General features: G+C 44.1%; 1 protein-coding gene across 4 annotated transcripts in view; it reads right to left on the bottom strand.

Annotated features, from left to right (window-relative positions):
• Positions 1–17,121, bottom strand: part of LOC147443768 (uncharacterized) — a 73,927-nt gene extending 56,806 nt beyond the window's left edge. For 3 of the 4 annotated variants that reach the window (XM_086527729.1, XM_086527728.1, XM_086527726.1), the window contains exons 1-6: positions 17,007–17,121; positions 15,576–15,904; positions 7,729–7,968; positions 7,282–7,385; positions 6,974–7,172; positions 6,802–6,866 (exon numbers count right to left, since the gene is read on the bottom strand). In XM_086527729.1, the coding sequence (XP_086383855.1) occupies positions 6,802–6,866; positions 6,974–7,172; positions 7,282–7,385; positions 7,729–7,968; positions 15,576–15,749 (782 nt within the window). In that variant the 5' untranslated portion in view covers positions 15,750–15,904; positions 17,007–17,121. The remainder of the gene's footprint in view (positions 1–6,801; positions 6,867–6,973; positions 7,173–7,281; positions 7,386–7,728; positions 7,969–15,575; positions 15,905–17,006) is intronic. The other variant, XM_086527727.1, reaches the window with a different exon arrangement.
• Positions 17,122–18,173: the final 1,052 nt, after the last annotated feature.

The raw sequence follows: 18,173 nt of genomic DNA on the forward strand, positions 1-18,173 counted from the left end.
CTCTCCCTCCCCGTTAGTAAAAAGAACCTTGAGCACTCACTGATCACTCATCTTGAACCATAAACCATCATTCACCTCCGTTGCACATTACATTGGTATTAGAGCTCTTTGGCACTGTTCGGTGTCATCACTCAAGGAAAGAAGCACAAAGAACCACAAGATTTGTTTTCTTCTTCTTGTGGTCGCACGTAACCCAAGACCACTTGGGCGTGTCGATCCCTAATCTCTGTTTTCGAAGAGTGGCAAGTAACCCAAGAAAGAAGGGCTTGTCCAACCTCCCCTCGTTCCTCTTTTCCACTCATTGAGAGCGGACCTTGCACTTAGCAGCAGGCCAATCGACGTGAGGTGGGATAAAGCAACCTTGGTGTGAGCACAAGGCCGCCAAGGGGTGCACCTGCAAGAGCCTCAAGAACCTCACAACCCTCTAGAACTCAAGACCCTCAAGAACTCAAGAACCCCAAGTACCCAAGAACTCAGTGCATGGTTATCACCCGAAGCGGAATGGATACTTTGCGTGAAGGTGATTGTTGCTAAATTGGCTTTATCTAACAGGAAAATAATTCTAAATGAATTATTGGATTTATAAGTGAGGGTTTTCTCGCTTGGAGCACCAAGAAAAATAATTCTAAATGAATTATTGAATTTTAAGTGAGAGGGTTTTTCTCACTAGAAACATCCGAGTACAGAGTATTCCTAGTGCGTCATTCAAAGTAGTGACGGGAGCACTAAGGACGAAAATATCTGTAAGGCCACCAGGAACAGGTACTTCTGATGCGTCACATCGGATGGGTGACAGGGAGCATCGGGAAGAAGTATCCGACCATCCGGGAAGGGACATCTCTGATGCGTCATAGGATGGGTGACATAGAGCATCGTGAAGGAGATTGTACTGTAAGTTCGGTAGGAAAGGACTAAGTGTTGGGTATTCATGATGTGTCACAAGGTGGGTGATGGGTGCATCGGAAAGGGAATATCCATAGTCAGGAGGAAATTTCGAACTGTGTTTGTGCACAAGGAAAAGCAAGTACTTGAATGAAGATGGGTTCAGAGGAAACTTTGAGGAAAAACAGATGCTTTCTGAGAAAGTGGGATTGCTTTTCGAGAAAGCAGATGCTTTCCCGCGAGGAAGTCTATGTCTGCATTGCAACTGTGCATGTGATTGCATCTAGGGACGCCAAAGAAGTGCTGTGAAAGCATTGTTTTTAACTTATAAGGTTTTATTGAGTTTTTGGGCAGATTCGGACCATTTTTAAAGGTGACCGGCCGCCCACTTAATAAGTGGGCAGCCTATGATTAAATAAAGCAATAAAAACCAGCCAGCGATTTTTCTCTCTTTTTCTGCCAGAAAAGCGCAAATAAAATAAAATAAAATAAAAACGGCCACAATCTCTACGCGAGCAGCTATTGTGTCCGTGGCCAGGAGCTATAAAAGTATCATATGCCCTCACTCAAAAGAGGAGATCAATATTCGGAAGAAGAGATGCTGTGGCAGATTTCATCCACAAAGAAGACGTTGCCGGTGATGCCAATGGCTGCCCCAAGTGTACCAAATGTCGCCAAGATCCAGTGCGCAAGTTCCCTCGCAAAGAATGCCTACGGAGCGTGTTTCCATCGCGACAAGCTGCTGTTTTTCTCTGTTTTCAGCCCATAAACGTCGTAGACGGGACTGATTTACGAGAAGGAACCCGAGAACACACCTCTTTTGTGTGTGGGATTGGAAGAGAGGATTTTCTATGTAGAGATCTCTTCCGGGGAATTGCTTTTCGAGAACCGAGTTGCGTTTCAAGCGTCGAGACTTTGAAGGTAACGATTTTCATGTTATGAACTCTGAGTATTTGTTTGCAGGTGTACTTCCTCTTAGTGAGGGAGTAGGATCAGAGGAAGGTATGAGCCTCTGCAGGAGAAAAGCGCTCTGAGGAACTAGAGCCAGATCAACCCAAGGGTTTCGTACCCAAGTTTGGGAATTAGAGCCCATCTTCTGGTCCCCACTACTGTGTCGATCTTCTCTCTCTCTCTCTCTCTCTCTCTCTCTCTCTCTCTCTCTCTCTCTCTCTCTCTCTCTATATCTATCTATCTATTTCTCTCTATATCCTCTGGCTTCAGTAATAAGTGATAAATCCTATTTATCCGAATGTATCTTATATTGTTATGCGCTCCCGTTTGTGACAGTGATGAGAGTGGAGTTGGAGAAGACTAAGTTTCTACACCAAGAGGATTGTTCCCCCATCCCCATCTACGCCACGGATTGCACCAAAGCCTATGGAGGCTTTGGTCAAGTGGATGATGGAGATGATGCTACAACAAGAGGTGCAACGCGCCACCATGGATCACGACCATGAAGAAAGAAGGCCACCTATGAAGCTTGAGCGTGAGCAAGCACGCGAAGCTCAACACTTAGCGGACGAAGAAAGAAGGGCAACTATGGAGCTCGAGCGTGAGCAAGCACGCGAGGCTCAACGCATAGCGGCCGAAGAGAAGCGAGCGGCTATGGAGTTAGAGCAAGAGGCGCAGAGAGACCAGCATACAGGAGTTGGTCCTACAGGTACTCTCCTCGAAGATCGAGCCACTCAAGGAGGCCGGCGAGTCATCACGTAGCACAGGTAGAGACGAAGATTTAGTAAGTATGATGGTAAGATGTATGCTTCTGTGATTCATTTTTGGTTGCATCAATTTAATGCTTACTTTGCGACTACCAAGAAAACAAGTAGCAGTAAAGTTTTGACGGTTGCCATGTATCTAGCAGGTGATGCCATTAATTGGTATCAAGCTTGGCAGGAGTCACAGTTGGTTGAGCATCTTGAGCATGCCGAGGAAGGCATTCCCCTCTCTTTCAGTTGGAGCAACTTCCAAGACACGCTCAAGGCTCACTTTATGCCACCGCAGTACCTAGATCGGTTAAAAGAAGATTGGCGTGGTCTAAAGCAAAATGGCACTCCTGTTATGTCTTTTCCTAACCGTATTTTGCATATCAGTGTCTAATTGTGCAAATCGGATGTCGAACGAAAAGGCTTTCCTTTTCGGGTTAGATGAGTACATCAAGTTCGATGCACAAGTTTTCAACCCTACGGACTACAATGACGCCGTCAGAATTGCTCTGCCACAAGAAATGAAGCACAACAAAGGTAAGTCGAAGGAGAACAAGTCGAGTACTTCTCAGAATCAACCGAACAGTAAGACCAATGGTAAGCATGACGGTAATTCTTCTTCTCAATCTTTTTCTACGCCTAGAACACAAAACTCTCCCACTGATGATAAAGAAAAGGCTAAAACCTAAGAAACCCGTAAGTTGACACCTAATGAAAAATCTGCTCAAGGAATCTTAGGAGGTAGGTTAACTCTTGAAGAACAAGCAGAATATACACAAGACGAAAGATGTTTTGAGTGTCACACTAAAGGTCACATTGTACGAGATTGTCATAAGAAAGCACCTAAAGAACCCACAGAATCCACATCATCTGTGAATGCACTCAATGAGAACACTAATGTGTCCCCAGTTTCTCATGATCATGTAGATGTGTCTCTCATGCAATGTTATGGTCATGTGAATAGTCAGCGCATTATGATCTTGTTTGATTCGGGTAGTATGCATGATGTGACTAGTGACTCTCTAGTGAAGATCGCACGTTTAGAAGCTCTTCCCATAGATCCCATTGTGATCACTGGATTTGCTCCTGGCATGCACTCTTCTTTCAAGCAGGCATGTTCGATGTGACGGTGTTAGTTCAAAATGTCGGTTTTCGTCGTAGATTTGTGGTTTCTCCTCTCGAAGGATGTGATTTGATTTTTGGCATCAAGTGGTTTAAAAGGTTATAATCCACGCATTGATTGGAAAGAAAACCCTCTCTCTCTATCTCACACAATTGAAGGAGCACCTCCCGTGGTTCTTCGATGTGACAAGAACATTCCATCTTTGCCATTAGTCTCTCGCTCTCATGTTTCAAAAGACGATAAAACACGTAGTCTCATAGTTTCTCTCAATACACAGTCCCACAATCTAGAAAAGCATGCGTCATTGCATGAAAAGAACTCTCTTGCTGTCGTGTCTTCTCTGAAGCACAACACGTATTTTTTTGCATGATAGAGGTGTGATTGTTCGTCGGAATCACCAAGTCTTCACGTTGCTCCAATTTGTACCAAGTACACCTTGGGGTGACCGTCAAGCTAGATGGTTCCAGTTCTAGCAAAGCTGACCCAGTTGCAGATACGATCAGTTGCGCAGGAACGATCTTGGCTCTCGAGTCGAGATCCAAAGAACCCATTCAAGAAGTATTTTCGGTTTGCATGATTAGTCAGTACGCATTGTTCGAGTTTCTCATTCGTGACGGTCTCTTGTATTTTCTTCACCATCTTTATGTGTTTCCTAATCATAGGTATGCCGTATTGCACGAAGCACATGATTCACTCATTGATGAGCACATATATATGCAAATCACTTTAGAAAAGATAAAGAGTTTGCATTCAAGGAATCCACAATGTCTCACGATTGTCCGTTTGGTCAGTCGCTTTTGCATGTTCATTCCTTGGCATGACACAGTCACAGAAAAAGCACGAGCATGTTTGTCCATCAAGCATTGGTATTTCTGTTGTGATTTGCCAAAGTTGATAGGTTTTGGTTGAAAAGTCAAGATTAGATCGCACTTTTCGGCATGTATTTGGTGAACGGTTTGGCACTCCATCACCTTGTTCATCTGCATTTCATGCACAGCCATTGTTAGAAATTTAAGTAGATAGTAGAGTAGCTTACTTAATTCTTCACACGAGAGATTCTAGAGTAGAGAGAGAGAGAGAGAGAGAGAGAGAGAGAGAGAGAGAGAGAGAGAGCACGATATATGAAATTCACCCAATGTGGGCTATATCCAGAGGAAAACAGCCACTCAATGGCTTTAGTACTTCAAACAAGAAGTAGATTACAAAGGGATTATACCCTTAATAGAGCTCCCGCCTTGCTTCACTCTCACCACCTCATACCCACCTTGGTGCATCAACTTCACAATGCACCACAATGCATTTTGTGTGTAGAAGAGACCTCCTTTTATAGACCAAAAGCGCTTCCCTCCCTCATGAGAGGCAACCGTGTGTGTAGACAAGTCCAAGTTGTGTGGCCGTCCTTGAGAAGACAAGTCCACCTTGAATTCGGCCACCGGTAGCCGGCCATTGACTTCCGGCCACCAGCCAGCCGACTAGCCGTTTTCCAACACTTTCCGACTGTCATCCGGCCATATATTCCGACGAAAATGAATATTCCAACGAGGTGTGAATTTTTGGTTTTCCGGCGAGTGATTTTTCTTCACACACGATGGCTTCTCCTCATAACGGGGGCCTTACAAATGTGTATTTTTAATACTAAAAATTACAAGGGGGTAAATCAGGCTCCATACTTGACAGTCATTTAAAAAGAATAGTCCTTTTTCACTCTTTCGACAAGGAACGGATATGTTTATGGTTTTGTGTTTGAAGTAGTGTCAAGGATATTGCTCAACGGCGATTCTTGAAGAAAGTGGACTCGAGATCATAGACGACGTTGAAGCATTGGAGCCACAACAGATTATCACGTCGCTTTCGGCGCGGCCCAAAGAAGCAAGCATTGCAGACCTTCGTGAAGTTCGCTCGACCCACACAGCAGAGTGGGCCGACGAAAGTACTTCGCAGGATCCCAAGAGTTGTTGGCAAACTCTACGCACGCCATACAACTCGGTACCAATACCTCACCTTGAAAAGGTGGGGATGTCACATGCACATCTAACCCTATGTGCATGTGAACAAGTTGTTCCTACTTCAAGGGTTTAGGTAGCCTAGGAAGTGTTCTGGCACCCTTGTGAGCCTGTACGTAGGCCGTGCATGTCCAGGCACTTACCGAGTAGCTGCATACCCACTGATTGCACAACCCATGATCACTAGCATCAGTACCCAATACCCAATACCCAGCATGAGCATGTTCCACCGTATGGACCTGGTTTTGCGAGTGCATGTGAAACACCTCTTATAAGTCATTTTCATAATAAGTGACTTGATAACATTGTACCAGACCTTTGTGCAATCTAAAGCAAATACCTCTCTAGCAATAGAGAGGGGGGCCCTTGGAGGGAGGTTTGGGACCCCATCTGGTGTCGTCTCTCTCTCTCTCTCTCTCTCTCTCTCTCTCTCTCTCTCTCTCTCTCATGCACTCACTCAGTTTGCATTCCATTAATTCAAGGAAGGCTCTCCCTTCCCGTCAGTAAAAGGAACCTTGAGCACTCACTGATCACTCATCCTGACCCATACACCATCATTCACCTCCACTGCACATTACATCCTCATGCAAGACTTTTCTAAGCCTAAGCATCCTCGTAAAGTTCCAATGAACAAGAACCTTTCTACTTCCGCATCCAAGACTACATCATCAAGCGCTCCAATTTCTTGCTTTAGGCTGTGGTTTGTTATGCATGTCCTTAGACATCTCATTACCTTCGCAAAGGGAACATCACATTAACTTTCACAATTTGTGCTCAATTGCTGATCTCTTCAACCAAAGTTAGGATCAAAGTAGTCTCAATATTATAATATATTTTGATGAAATGGAGTGCCGTGCAGTTGGGATTTACAACTCTGCTCTTTGCCATGAAAGCAACTAAACACATCCTTGAACCACACTAGGCATGCATTGTGCTTGCCAATAGGTCTGCGATGCAGCTGATGGTAAGCTAGAAAATGACCAGTTTTAAAATATCCCAATGTCAATACAAGAAAACTAGTGACAAAAAGAAGTCAAACAAAGACTTTCATACACAGCAGTGACTCGAGATTTTAAATAGAAACACTTACAAAGAAAATGTAACCAAAAGAATTCTTTTAACAGATGACGTTGATACCCTTGGAAGAAAATCATCCTGCATTCGACCATAAACCAAAAGATCATGGCAAAAAATTAAAGCTTCCACAGATGGATACCATGACAAAATCCTTTCATTTCCTTTGCTGAAGGAAGCATGTTTACCTGATGAATGATACTGTAGATGTAAGGTGAATTGCGAATGCAAAGCTTCATGGACATTACCCTGGGAGGCTCTATTGCATATCCCTTGATTTGAGCTGCTGGAATATCTCCAATTACTACTCTATCTTGGAGGAGGAGCAAGGTAAATAGAGCAGCTACACCGGCTCCCAAGGAATGCCCTGCAATAACAAGCTGATACCTGCCATAAATTACAGAAACACCTTTACTTGAATGTGAATATGAAAAAACTCTTTCACAAACATCAGTACGCAAACTTCAAATTCAAGACAAAAGACAAGTATAATGACCCAGAATATTTCAGCAACTCCTCTCTCAAAATGGGTGCAATAAATCTTACAGCCCACTTTGCAGGCTCCATCATTCCGCGATGGACATAACCTCCATCACACTCCTGCAAGAGATTGGGCTTCAAACCTTAATGACTTTGACAATGGACGACATCTAAAATCATGACAAGTAGATCAAGGTGACCCACAACGAAGATTGACTAGGTAACAAGTGTACAAGCACTCTGTCAATGATGAAGGCTGGAAATAGAAGACGTGGCTAATAGCAAGATTACGAACCATAACATTGAAAGTTGATCAAACCATCCACAAAAATCTTAGTGTGAAAGCTAAATTAGCTTTTATATTTCTATACAAGACCTGTGCTTCTTTCTTTGACACAGGCATAATATGGCATGATGCATTCAGATATATGTTTGTGTGTGTGAAAATTTCAATGTTCCAAACCTGCTCACCCCTGCGGTTGCTCATCAGGCAAACATAGTCATGTCGATGCAGTAAATTTAATCCACGTATATACATGCCAATCTCCCGACGTTGATGATCAACGCATATAAAGTATGGAGGGCATGATCCTCTAGAATTAGGATGGTCAAACTTCACAATACAACCCTTATCAAAGCTTGGAATATGCTCTTTGATTTCTCTTTCCAAGTCATCAATATTCTTGCCATATGCTCCAAGAACCTGCCAACAAGGAATCTTATGAGACACTGTATCAGCTCCTTCAAATCATGCCCCATGAATAAACTCCCTCTCGCAATGACATTACCATTATGTGTACATCCTTCTATCCAGATTCCACAGGAGGGCAAAATTCTTTTAACACAGGTTTTGGGGTGTGACGTTTTCCAAATGAAGAGCACTATTTACCATCTAGAGCTTCTAGCCCTCTTGAACTGAATGGCTGAGAGAGAGAGAGAGAGAGAGAGAGAGAGAGAGAGAGAGAGAGCAATGGAATGAATGAAATGATATATTAACGTCTTCAAAAGGCCAAAATGACCTACGATCAAAAGGTTACATCCATGTGTGACTCTAGTACAATGTTTGGGGAACATAAAAATAAAAATAAATGAGGGTACCTAGAGTGGGTAGGTATGTAAGCTTACCCTACATCCTCATCTTATCATCAGATAATCATCATCTCAAGACATATGGGAAGGGGTACGATCACATGAGGGATAATGAGGTGTACAATGGAAAAAGTATACAATGGTGATCATACCAAGAACTCTCTCATGGGTCTCTACACTATGCCCTCAATGTCCTCCATAGTCAGCTCTCTTGGGGGGGGGTCACAAGATGGGCACCACGTGCCAATAGAAAAGTACAGATTGAACAGACGTTTAGCTTCAATAAAAACAGTACCGAGAGAGAGAGAGAGAGAGAGAGAGAGAGAGAGAGAGAGACGACACGCGACACGGAGTGGCGAAATTCCACCCCAGAGAGTATTGGCCCCAAACCTTGGCGCCCCTTTCGGTATTTCTTTATATTGCATCAACACAGTACAAGCTGGTACTCCAGACTCTGCACCTTCTCCAAGAAGCATGCCAGAGAATGAGCCCTAACCTCATATTTAAAGGCCCTTGGCCTAAAAAGCAATTACAGTGAAAAGCCTTCAAACTCAAAAGCATCTGGTCCAAAAAGCAATGCCAAAAAGCTGCCAGCGTAAATCACGGAAATCCATACTGCTTGCCACGTCATCAGCCACAGCAAAACGCGGAAATCCGTACAACCTGCCACGTCATCATGCAAACGCAATTTTCGAAAATCTGCCACGTCATCAATTGCTCCGCCAACTTTTCCTGTGTGTGTGTGGGCCCTGCTTTATTTTAATCCTTTATGTCACTTGGGCCCCATCGGACAAGGCCCCCATAAGTTGGTAAGACTTCTTCTGTTACTTCTTCTTAGAGTTTAAACCCCTCGGCCGGCATCTGTAAGTTGGCTCCATTCTTTAGGCTTTGACACGTCAGTAGTTTGTTACATCTCCCCTTCTTGAAAGAGAGTAATCGTCCGCGATTACAGCATATCTGCAAAACAACTCAAGTTAGCTCAAAAATTTCCGAGGGTCGTTCCGAGGGACATTCGGAGGGACATCAGTTTGCTCTTTTTATTAAGGAGTTGGCTTCTCCTTTCTACTCTTTTGATCAAGGAGTTAGCTTCTCCTTTCGGTTGTTTTGATCAAGGAGTTAGCTTCTCCTTTCTGCTCTTTTGATCAAGGAGTTAGCTTCTCCTTTCGTCCAAATTGGAACTCTTGATATTCCAGCGTAGTAAAATTAGTCATCACACCCAGACCGTATTAATCTTCCACGGGTGTCTTAATGCACTAAAAAATTACATACCTAGGCAATCTCATCCAATTAGGAATATTCAGTAGCTGGCACATCACAATGCAACACAAATGCTTACATATGCATGTTACAAGACATAGAAACATAAAGCCATCGATGAACACTCCTTCCGCATAACCTAACAAGGTCCGGGCCGGGAGATATTCAACGACTCCCTCATCACTCCTCCCGCATAACCTAAAAAGGTCCGGGCCGGGAGATATAGAGGCCTTTTACAACCAAATGCCCCCCAGACCGCGGCCTGCGTCGTTTGGAGGTGCTGAGAGTAACCACTACTCAGACTTCTTAATACTCCTCCCGCATAACCATCCAGGTCCGGGCCAGGAGTCACAACAACAATACTCCCCCCGTAAATAACCACAAGGGTCCGGGCCACGAGTAAAAAAAAAAACAGCACTTTTCAATCATTCAATACTCCCCCCGCAAATAACCACAAGGGTCCAGTCCATGAGTATGAAAAAGCATTCTCAAACATCATTTCTCACTACTCCACCCGGGAGTAAAATCACCAATCATTGAAACCAGTATTAAAACCAGAGTCATAAACAATTTAAATCGGCACCAAGAAGGTTCAAAACAGATACCATCCATTTCAAACAAATTCCAAACAAGATCACCAAACAAGTTCTCAAACAGTTTTCAAACTAAAAAAGCAATCTCGACATCAATCGAGCTCGAAAAGTCGAATGTTGTAGCCGAGCACAACATGGTCCATCAACTCTTGGACAGATAGTGTTTCTTTGGCGGCGATGGTAGTCCCAAGATAGCAATCACACTAGATCTCCAAGGTCATCTACTCGTGAAGAGACATCTACTGAGAGATGTCGAGAAATTTCAAGTTATAATCTGCTAGGGTTTCCATGGCAAGCATTTTAGGATACCCTACTCTGCCAGAAGTTGCACTCCGAAGGAAGATGTCAGAAACCATATAACTTCGGGAAAATTTTTCTTTTCTTGAAAGCGTGCCAAGTACTTGGAGTATGCTGCTTGGTAGCTGTAGACATCTGCATGGCAATGCCTCTGAGAAAAGCACTGCCTCGGAACAAACCTTTGATCCTTCTCTTGTAAGTGATCTTTATGGCTTATGCCCTGTAAGACATGAGCGGTGAAGACGGGAGCGCGTCCGATGCGCGATGAAGTAAGGGTGGGAGTGGCTAATAAGTCTGGGTTGGAGGGCGAAGATACCTCGAATAAATTTCCGATAGCTCTGTATGCTCTTTTGTAGGATCGGTATGCTTTCAGAAAAGCACATGACTGATGCTTTGATACCACTGTCACAAGACGGGCACCACGTGCCAATAGAAAAGAACAGACTGAACAGACGTTTAGCACTTCAATAAAAATAGTATTGAGAGAGAGGGAGAGACGACACGCGACACGAAGTGGCCGAATTCCACCCCAAAGAGTATTGGCCCCAAACCTTGGCGCCCCTTTCGGTATTTCTTTATATTGCATCAACACAGTACAAGCTGGTACTCCAGACTCTGCACCTTCTCCAAGAAGCATGCCAGAGAATGAGCCCTAACCTCATATTTAAAGGCCCTTGGCCTAAAAAGCAATTACAGTGAAAAGCCTTCAAACTCAAAAGCATCTGGTCCAAAAAGCAATGCCAAAAAGCTGCCAACGTAAATCACGGAAATCCGTACAACCTGCCACGTCATCAGCCAGCACAAAACGCGAAAATGTGTACAGCCTGCCACGTCATCATGCCAACGCAATTTTCGGAAATCTACCACGTCATCAATTGCTCCGCCAGCTTTTCCTGTGTGTGTGTGGGTCCTGCTTTATTTTAATCCTTTATGTTGGGGCCCCATCGGACAGGGTCCCCATAAGTTGGTAGGACTTCTTCTGTTACTTGTTCTTCTTAGGGTTCAGGCCCCTCAGCCGACATCTGTTAGTTGGCTCCATTCTTTAGGCTTTGACACGTCAGCAGTTTGTTACAAGGGGGGGGGTTGTCTCCAATGTCGCTCAATGATGCTCCGTAGCCTTCAATGTAGACCTCGTCTATGATGTGAAGATCCTCTCATCCTCGGGTGTCATGACGGCCAAGCTAGATGGCTCTCGATCAAGGAGGATGCCCCAATGAGGGGGTGGGCCATCCCGCGTAGTCACTCCGTAAAAAGTAGCCATCTGCCTCTGTATGGATCCTCTATGTGTAGGTCCTCAGGGTAGTCTCTACGAGTCTACGGATTTCCAGCAAGAAGAGACCTAGGGTGTGACGGGTTTTAGGGTTAGGGTTTTTGCATTGAGGTCATAGACGCATTTGATCACTACGTTTGTTTAGACAATCACAGACTCTCTTCCTAGAAAGGTGGTCCATGCCAATATCTTTGTCACAGGTAGAGTCCTCTACGGCGCGCATAGATTTTCTCTCCTCTTTTATAACATGTACTTGAATCTGTAATCATCCTTAGGTTTTAAACTACTTGATTGAGTTTTGCAGATCCTGGCCGAGGGGCCTAAAACCTAGCACAAGAAGAAGAAACAGAAGATCTACCAACTTATGAAGACGGCCAAGTGGCCTAATAGACAAAGTGGGTTAGGATTTCAACCAACTTCCAGAATCTTGGGCCTAAACCATAAATAAAGCAAATGCTTTTGGTACTTTGTGCTTTTGAATCACATGCTTTTGGGACTCTGCTTTTGGCAACCCTTGTACAGTATATCACTCTAGCACGGAACAAGCGCAATGCAGCCTAAACGTTATGAAACGTCGTTCCAAATTGGTCCATCTTTCGAAACAAAGTCTAGAACGGCAGAACGGGACGAGGTGCAATCAGAATGGTGGTCTGAAAAAGGGGAACGAGGCTGAACAAGAAAAAGTAGCCATTTGGGGGCATATTTGGCTGTTTGAGGCCAGGTTTGGGGGCAGTTTTAGCGTTGTTTGGGAGCAGATTTGGAGCTAAGCTGAATGGAGGCAATTCAAGCGTTTCTTTAGTCGACCGTTTTGGCCCCTTCCCATTCCGGCCCTCCCTCCTCCCCCCATTCCCAACCCGTTCCCGACCCTTCCATTCTCGTTCCAAGCAACTTTGTTGTTTACAAGTGTCCTAAGGGCCACTCATTTAGAGAGCATCTGGACACAAATTCTCGAAGAGCTCGACCTGTGGGGAGTTATACCTTTGCGAAGCTATAATAAAGAAATACCAAAAGGAGAGCCAATCTTTGGGGCCAATGTTGTCTAGGAGTGGAACTCCGCCACTCCGTGTCTCTCGCATAGATTCTCTCTCTCTCTCTCTCTCTCTCTCTCTCTCTCTCTCTCTCTCTCTCTCTCTCGTATTCTCCCCGCTTGTGTACGCTTCTGCATCGTCGACTTTGACATGGTATCAGAGCATTGTGCTCGTTGATAGCAAGGGAGGGGAACCGTCGCGAAGAGGTGGATTGGAGCCCTACCAGCAACATTCCAAAATGCTGGCGTTTTTGTTGACCACAACGGCGCCGACATTGGACTCTATCGCAGAGCGTTTTGAGAAGCTATCAATAGCGCTAGGCGTGCTCTGGAGGCAGCAAGACCAATGGCGTCTTGAAAAGCTGCGGTATTGGAAGCTACTCGAAGGCACTTCTGCAAGCATTTTGAGAGGCGCCAAAGTGGAGGTGAGCCCGGCCCCCTGTAGCATTGCTTGTTGAAACGCTCTTGTTTGATATGCAATTTCGCAGAGCGTTTTGAAACGCTATGGGCAAGCTACTTCAACGATCTTTGCGTTTAACGTCGTGTCTCTTCACCATGAGACGTGTCTTTTCATTCGTGACTCTTCGTCTCCTATATAAGGAGCCTATTGTACTCAATTTTCAAGCATTCATTCAATCAATCAAACATTAGTGTTCTCGTCTCTTGAGGCTCAGTTTGATCTTAAGTATGAAGTTTTAGTCTTAAATATAGCATTAGCACCAATAACTCACACAAAGCCCAATGCCCAAAGGTTTGACAAGCTGTTGGGTGCCTGCGTTTTGAAATGCAAGAGAATTCCTACTTGGGCTAGAGGACAAGCGTTTTGAAACGCTTCATGCAATGGACTTCATGGCCCTTGAGCATTTTGATATGTTGTTTGAAATGCAGGGTCATAGGAGACGGCATTGGAAGCATTTTGAGATGCAAGCTTTTCAACGACGTCTTGCAAGGCGAGTGTTTTATCAACACTCTTGGCAGTGGCATCTTGAGATGCCCCATTTCGGCAAGGCCCAAAAAGGCTCCAATGGCCATGCTTTTGGTAGCAAAAGCATAGGAAGGGGATTGTTCTCACGTAGCTTCGGCATCAACAAGAACCAAGACCAACTAAAATCTATGGAAAGATCATCAATCGTCGCCCGGTTAGCAGCCTATGCACCAGTGAAGTTCTCAAGGAAACCGTCAACATGTTTGACTCGAGATTGTGAAGCCAAAAGCAAATGCAAATACAGGAGTTCGCTAGAGCAAAGGCATGCTTGACAACAGTACCAATACTCAGTTAGCTGCCTCGATACCCACGAGGTCCGACCACAGTTGTTCTAAATGTGACACGACACTTTGTTTGGCTTGGAAGTTTGAAGCCAAAGGCAAAAACAGGAACTCATAGATAGACAAAGACAAAGGAAAGCCGAACAGAGATGACCGTAATAAAGATTTGACAGAGGAGATCGGCATGGCACACGTGGTGGTGATCACAGTGGCCACGACACCATATTTCTAGTCAAAGGGCAGTTGCCGCCACTAGCTTCAGCCAGAGAGAGGCTTGTGAGTGGCAGAGAGGGGCAAGAAGTGCTCTGTATAATTAATTTGGACCCTTGTGTTGGAGTTCAAGTTATCGGTGTTTGAACCCATAGGTTGGAGTTCAAGGCACATGCATCTGGCAAGGGACCAATCAGACATATCTAAAATACTATGGATGAGTGCACCAATCGATTGTTGTTGGTCGGATTATAAACAAGATGTGTCTCAAAGTTCATTATATGGAAAGTATATTCAGACGTTATGTGTTCACAGTTCATGAATGGGGATTTTTGGATGTAGTGTGGTCTACAGTTCAAAGTTTCTAAAAGGCAACCGATGCTCAAGATGGCATTATTCTCAAGTACAAAGTTGAGGGTGGCATAACCGAGGAGTTTCCAATATCCCGGCCAGACTTTGACAAATAAGTACAATACCTAAAAGCCAAACTAAATAATGGGGTCACATTGGGCAGTTCACTTGAGATGCAAAAACTCTAACACCCTCTACGCAACTCATAGTGGACATCAATAGTGAGACCAAGTCAGCCCCCATTGTATTAATCATCATTTCATTGCCAAGGTTGGTTGGTTCACAGTATCTCTCTCTCTCTCTCTCTCTCTCTCCCCGCCTGTGTACGCTTCCGCATCGTCGACTTTGACTCTCATCATAGTAGTCCATGATGTAGATAAGGGGCCAAAGCCCTCTCTAAATAAGCAATGAGAACACCCGCGGATCTCATAATATGCTGTGCACTGGTATTATTCCTTTCACTTTGTGCAAAGTTTTTCCTCTTTTCACCAACAAGGTGAAGGGTCACATTAAAATTCTAAAACGCAAAAACATGAAAAGGACCCAAGGCTCTTAAATGAAATGATGGTTCACAAACTACAACTCCAGAGAAGATATTAACCATTCTGTGTTTCAAATGCAGAAGTCAAATTTATGCCTAACTCCCTTCTTCACTAAGGCTTGTTTTAGAGAGAGAGAGAGAGAGAGAGAGAGAGAGAGAGAGAGAGAGAGAGAGAGAGGTTTCACCAATACATTGCACCAGATTGCACAATTTCCACTTTGCGACTAACTAAGCAGTCATAGGTAGATGTTGATGGAGCCAGATTGTAATTTGATCCCGTCCATGCAGACTAATTTGATACATAAAAAAAGTACATGCGCGCCCACGCACCCATGTACATGCACACACACACACACACACACACACACACACACACACACACACAGAGAGAGAGAGAGAGAGAGAGCACCATGCAACAGTGATGAAGTATTTTAGAGATATCTTCTACGTCCGCTGGTTGGCAATCCTCCGAATCAAGAGATCCTTGCCAAAAGCACTGCCGAAAGAGAGGCTTTTCTTCGAAACAGTTTACAGGACTGCTCCAGTCATTTGTGGACTGTCCATTTGACATGATCTCCTGCATTATTTGTCACTCAATTCTGAAGCTCCCTTGTGGCTTAGTATGCTCAGACTTAGCTAATCTCAAAGAGATTCAACCAAATTGATTTCCAGCCCGATCAATCTGGATGCATATACATACCGCCCTCTAGAGCTGATGTCCCAAACACTTCTCTTGACCTATGTTCAAATATTTTCAAAATTAACAACAGAAATGCAAAACGTGAAAACTTGAAACTGTGACAGACATCAACATAGTGTTCTCATTCAAAGCCAATTGCTCATATCAAATTACAAAAGAAGATAGTTCTTAAAATACATTAAGTCCGCATGTTGAAACCACCCTAAACTGTGCTTTATTCATCTAAAGATGAATTTCCCCAATTGAGTTAATTCCATGATCCGATTTGAGCTCTAGAAACAAACAGGATAGTATTTTGTAAGATGAAAGGAAGTATAATGACAGACAGGAATATATTGTCAGAATAGAAACTTTCTCGCTCATCTGTTGGAGAACAGGCTGCATCAGCATTCAAAAAGCAACAGGTGGAGGGTCACGGTTCACCTCCTAAAAGTTTTTATCTGGGAAACTCGATTGTGGAGTGGTAGGAAAAGAAGAAGTCAAGAAAGACAACAAACATCATGAGAAATTGAAGTCAACAGTTTCCCATTTGCAACAATATATTCATACGCGTTGGCATCAAGGTTATGTGAGGTTCAGAACCATGCATTTTCACAAGAGATTTTAAGCCCATTCTCTCTGTTTTGAAAGCAAAATGATCATTTATTTGCTTTATTTGCTTTATGGTCTTCTGACATCTTTATAAAACAAGGTGAAGGGTGGGTCAAATGTCAGAGCAGGCAGAGGAAAATACATTCAGATAATAATGTGCAAGCCATCCCTCATGTCATTGTTACAAAGGGCAGCCTTTGCAACAACAAGGAAAACAGGTGAGCGACCTAATGCAGGACATGCATACTCATTGGCACACTAAAAGTACAATGCTGGTAATCAACAATCTCTATAAAGCTAGGATCAATTCTATGCAAAGAATTTCACGAAGTTCTACATCAGGACACGAATCAATGCAGGCGTAAAGATGATGAGAGCGGAAAGCCTGTCGCAATTTCACTGAAATATTTTCTAGAACTGAAGCCTTCCTTGAATGATCTTCAGCTAATCATTGCTAAATCTTCATGCAAGCTATTTGGACCTCTATTTCCCTCCCTGCAATAAGATACGAAACTCAATTTGACGCAGAAGCTACAATCGAAAACTTACCCGCAGCAGGGTCTCTGAGAGAGAGAGAGAGAGAGAGAGAGAGAGAGAGAGAGGAAACGTGAGATTTGAGAGCTCGCCGGGACGTAATGTATCGCACGGGAAAGGGCAAGTGTAGCTTGGAAGCGGCATGATGCAGCACAGATGAGCCAAGCGAGTGTGTACGCACAAGTGTAAGCAACTTATTAAGCTTAGTGTACAAGTCAAACAAAAAAAACTAGTCTTGCCTACCGCGAGTCTCCCTTGCTCTGACCAACGGATTAAATTAAACAATCAATCCTATACAGTTTTTCAAGTTAGGTATGTGTGTATGTACATGTATGTGTGTGTTTATCCAGTTGACCTAGTTCGTTTTAACCAACAGGCCAATCCTAAATAGTTTCTCAAACTCATTGGTGTGTATATAAATATATGTGTGTATCTATTTTTATACATCTCCTCACAACACATATCACATCACATTCTCTCTATCTCTCCCTTGTTGGCATCCCTCGTCACCTCTCTCTTTAGCTCTTTGTTATCATCTACAGTAGTGGTGTATATGAAGGAGAGTTACATTTGAGCCACCCCACAACCCACCCCCCGTCCCTCTCTCTCTCTCTCTCTCTCTCTCTCTCTCTCTCTCTCTCTGCGCGCCACCTACTGCTGACGCACGCCAACTGCCTGCTGCTGCTGACCCACGCCACCTGGGCTGCACCCTGTTGTTCAGCTGGACTGCACCCTCCCCCCCCTGGTGTGACAGTGCGTCGCCACCCCCAACCCCCCACCACACGGGATTACTAGCGTCTGAGCTGCCCCCCCCCCCCCCCCCCCCCCCCCCCAAACCCGCAGGTGCATTACAGTGCGGACATTTTCACATTTTCAAATTTCCTGCAAGGAAAGTTCAGAATCTCAGGATTTAAATAATTTGCAGCATTGACAGAAAATTGCAAAAATTGCAGAAAATCAAAAATGTATGATTGATATGGGGAACACACATGTATGCATCATGCAGGACAAGGATGTATGTGTGATGTGGACATAGGGGGTTGACTTGGCAGAAGTGCAGATTGTATTTTTTATTTTTGATGGACGTAATGACTGCTTCGCCAGTATGTAAGCCCCATCCGAAGGCAACTTTTGTGCTTACAAACAAGCAGATTACACAAATGGAGAGGGAGATGAAAGACT

This window comes from Adiantum capillus-veneris, chromosome 13, assembly GCF_014529385.1.
Source record: "Adiantum capillus-veneris isolate H3 chromosome 13, ASM1452938v2, whole genome shotgun sequence".
In the NCBI taxonomy this organism is placed as follows: domain Eukaryota; kingdom Viridiplantae; phylum Streptophyta; class Polypodiopsida; order Polypodiales; family Pteridaceae; genus Adiantum; species Adiantum capillus-veneris.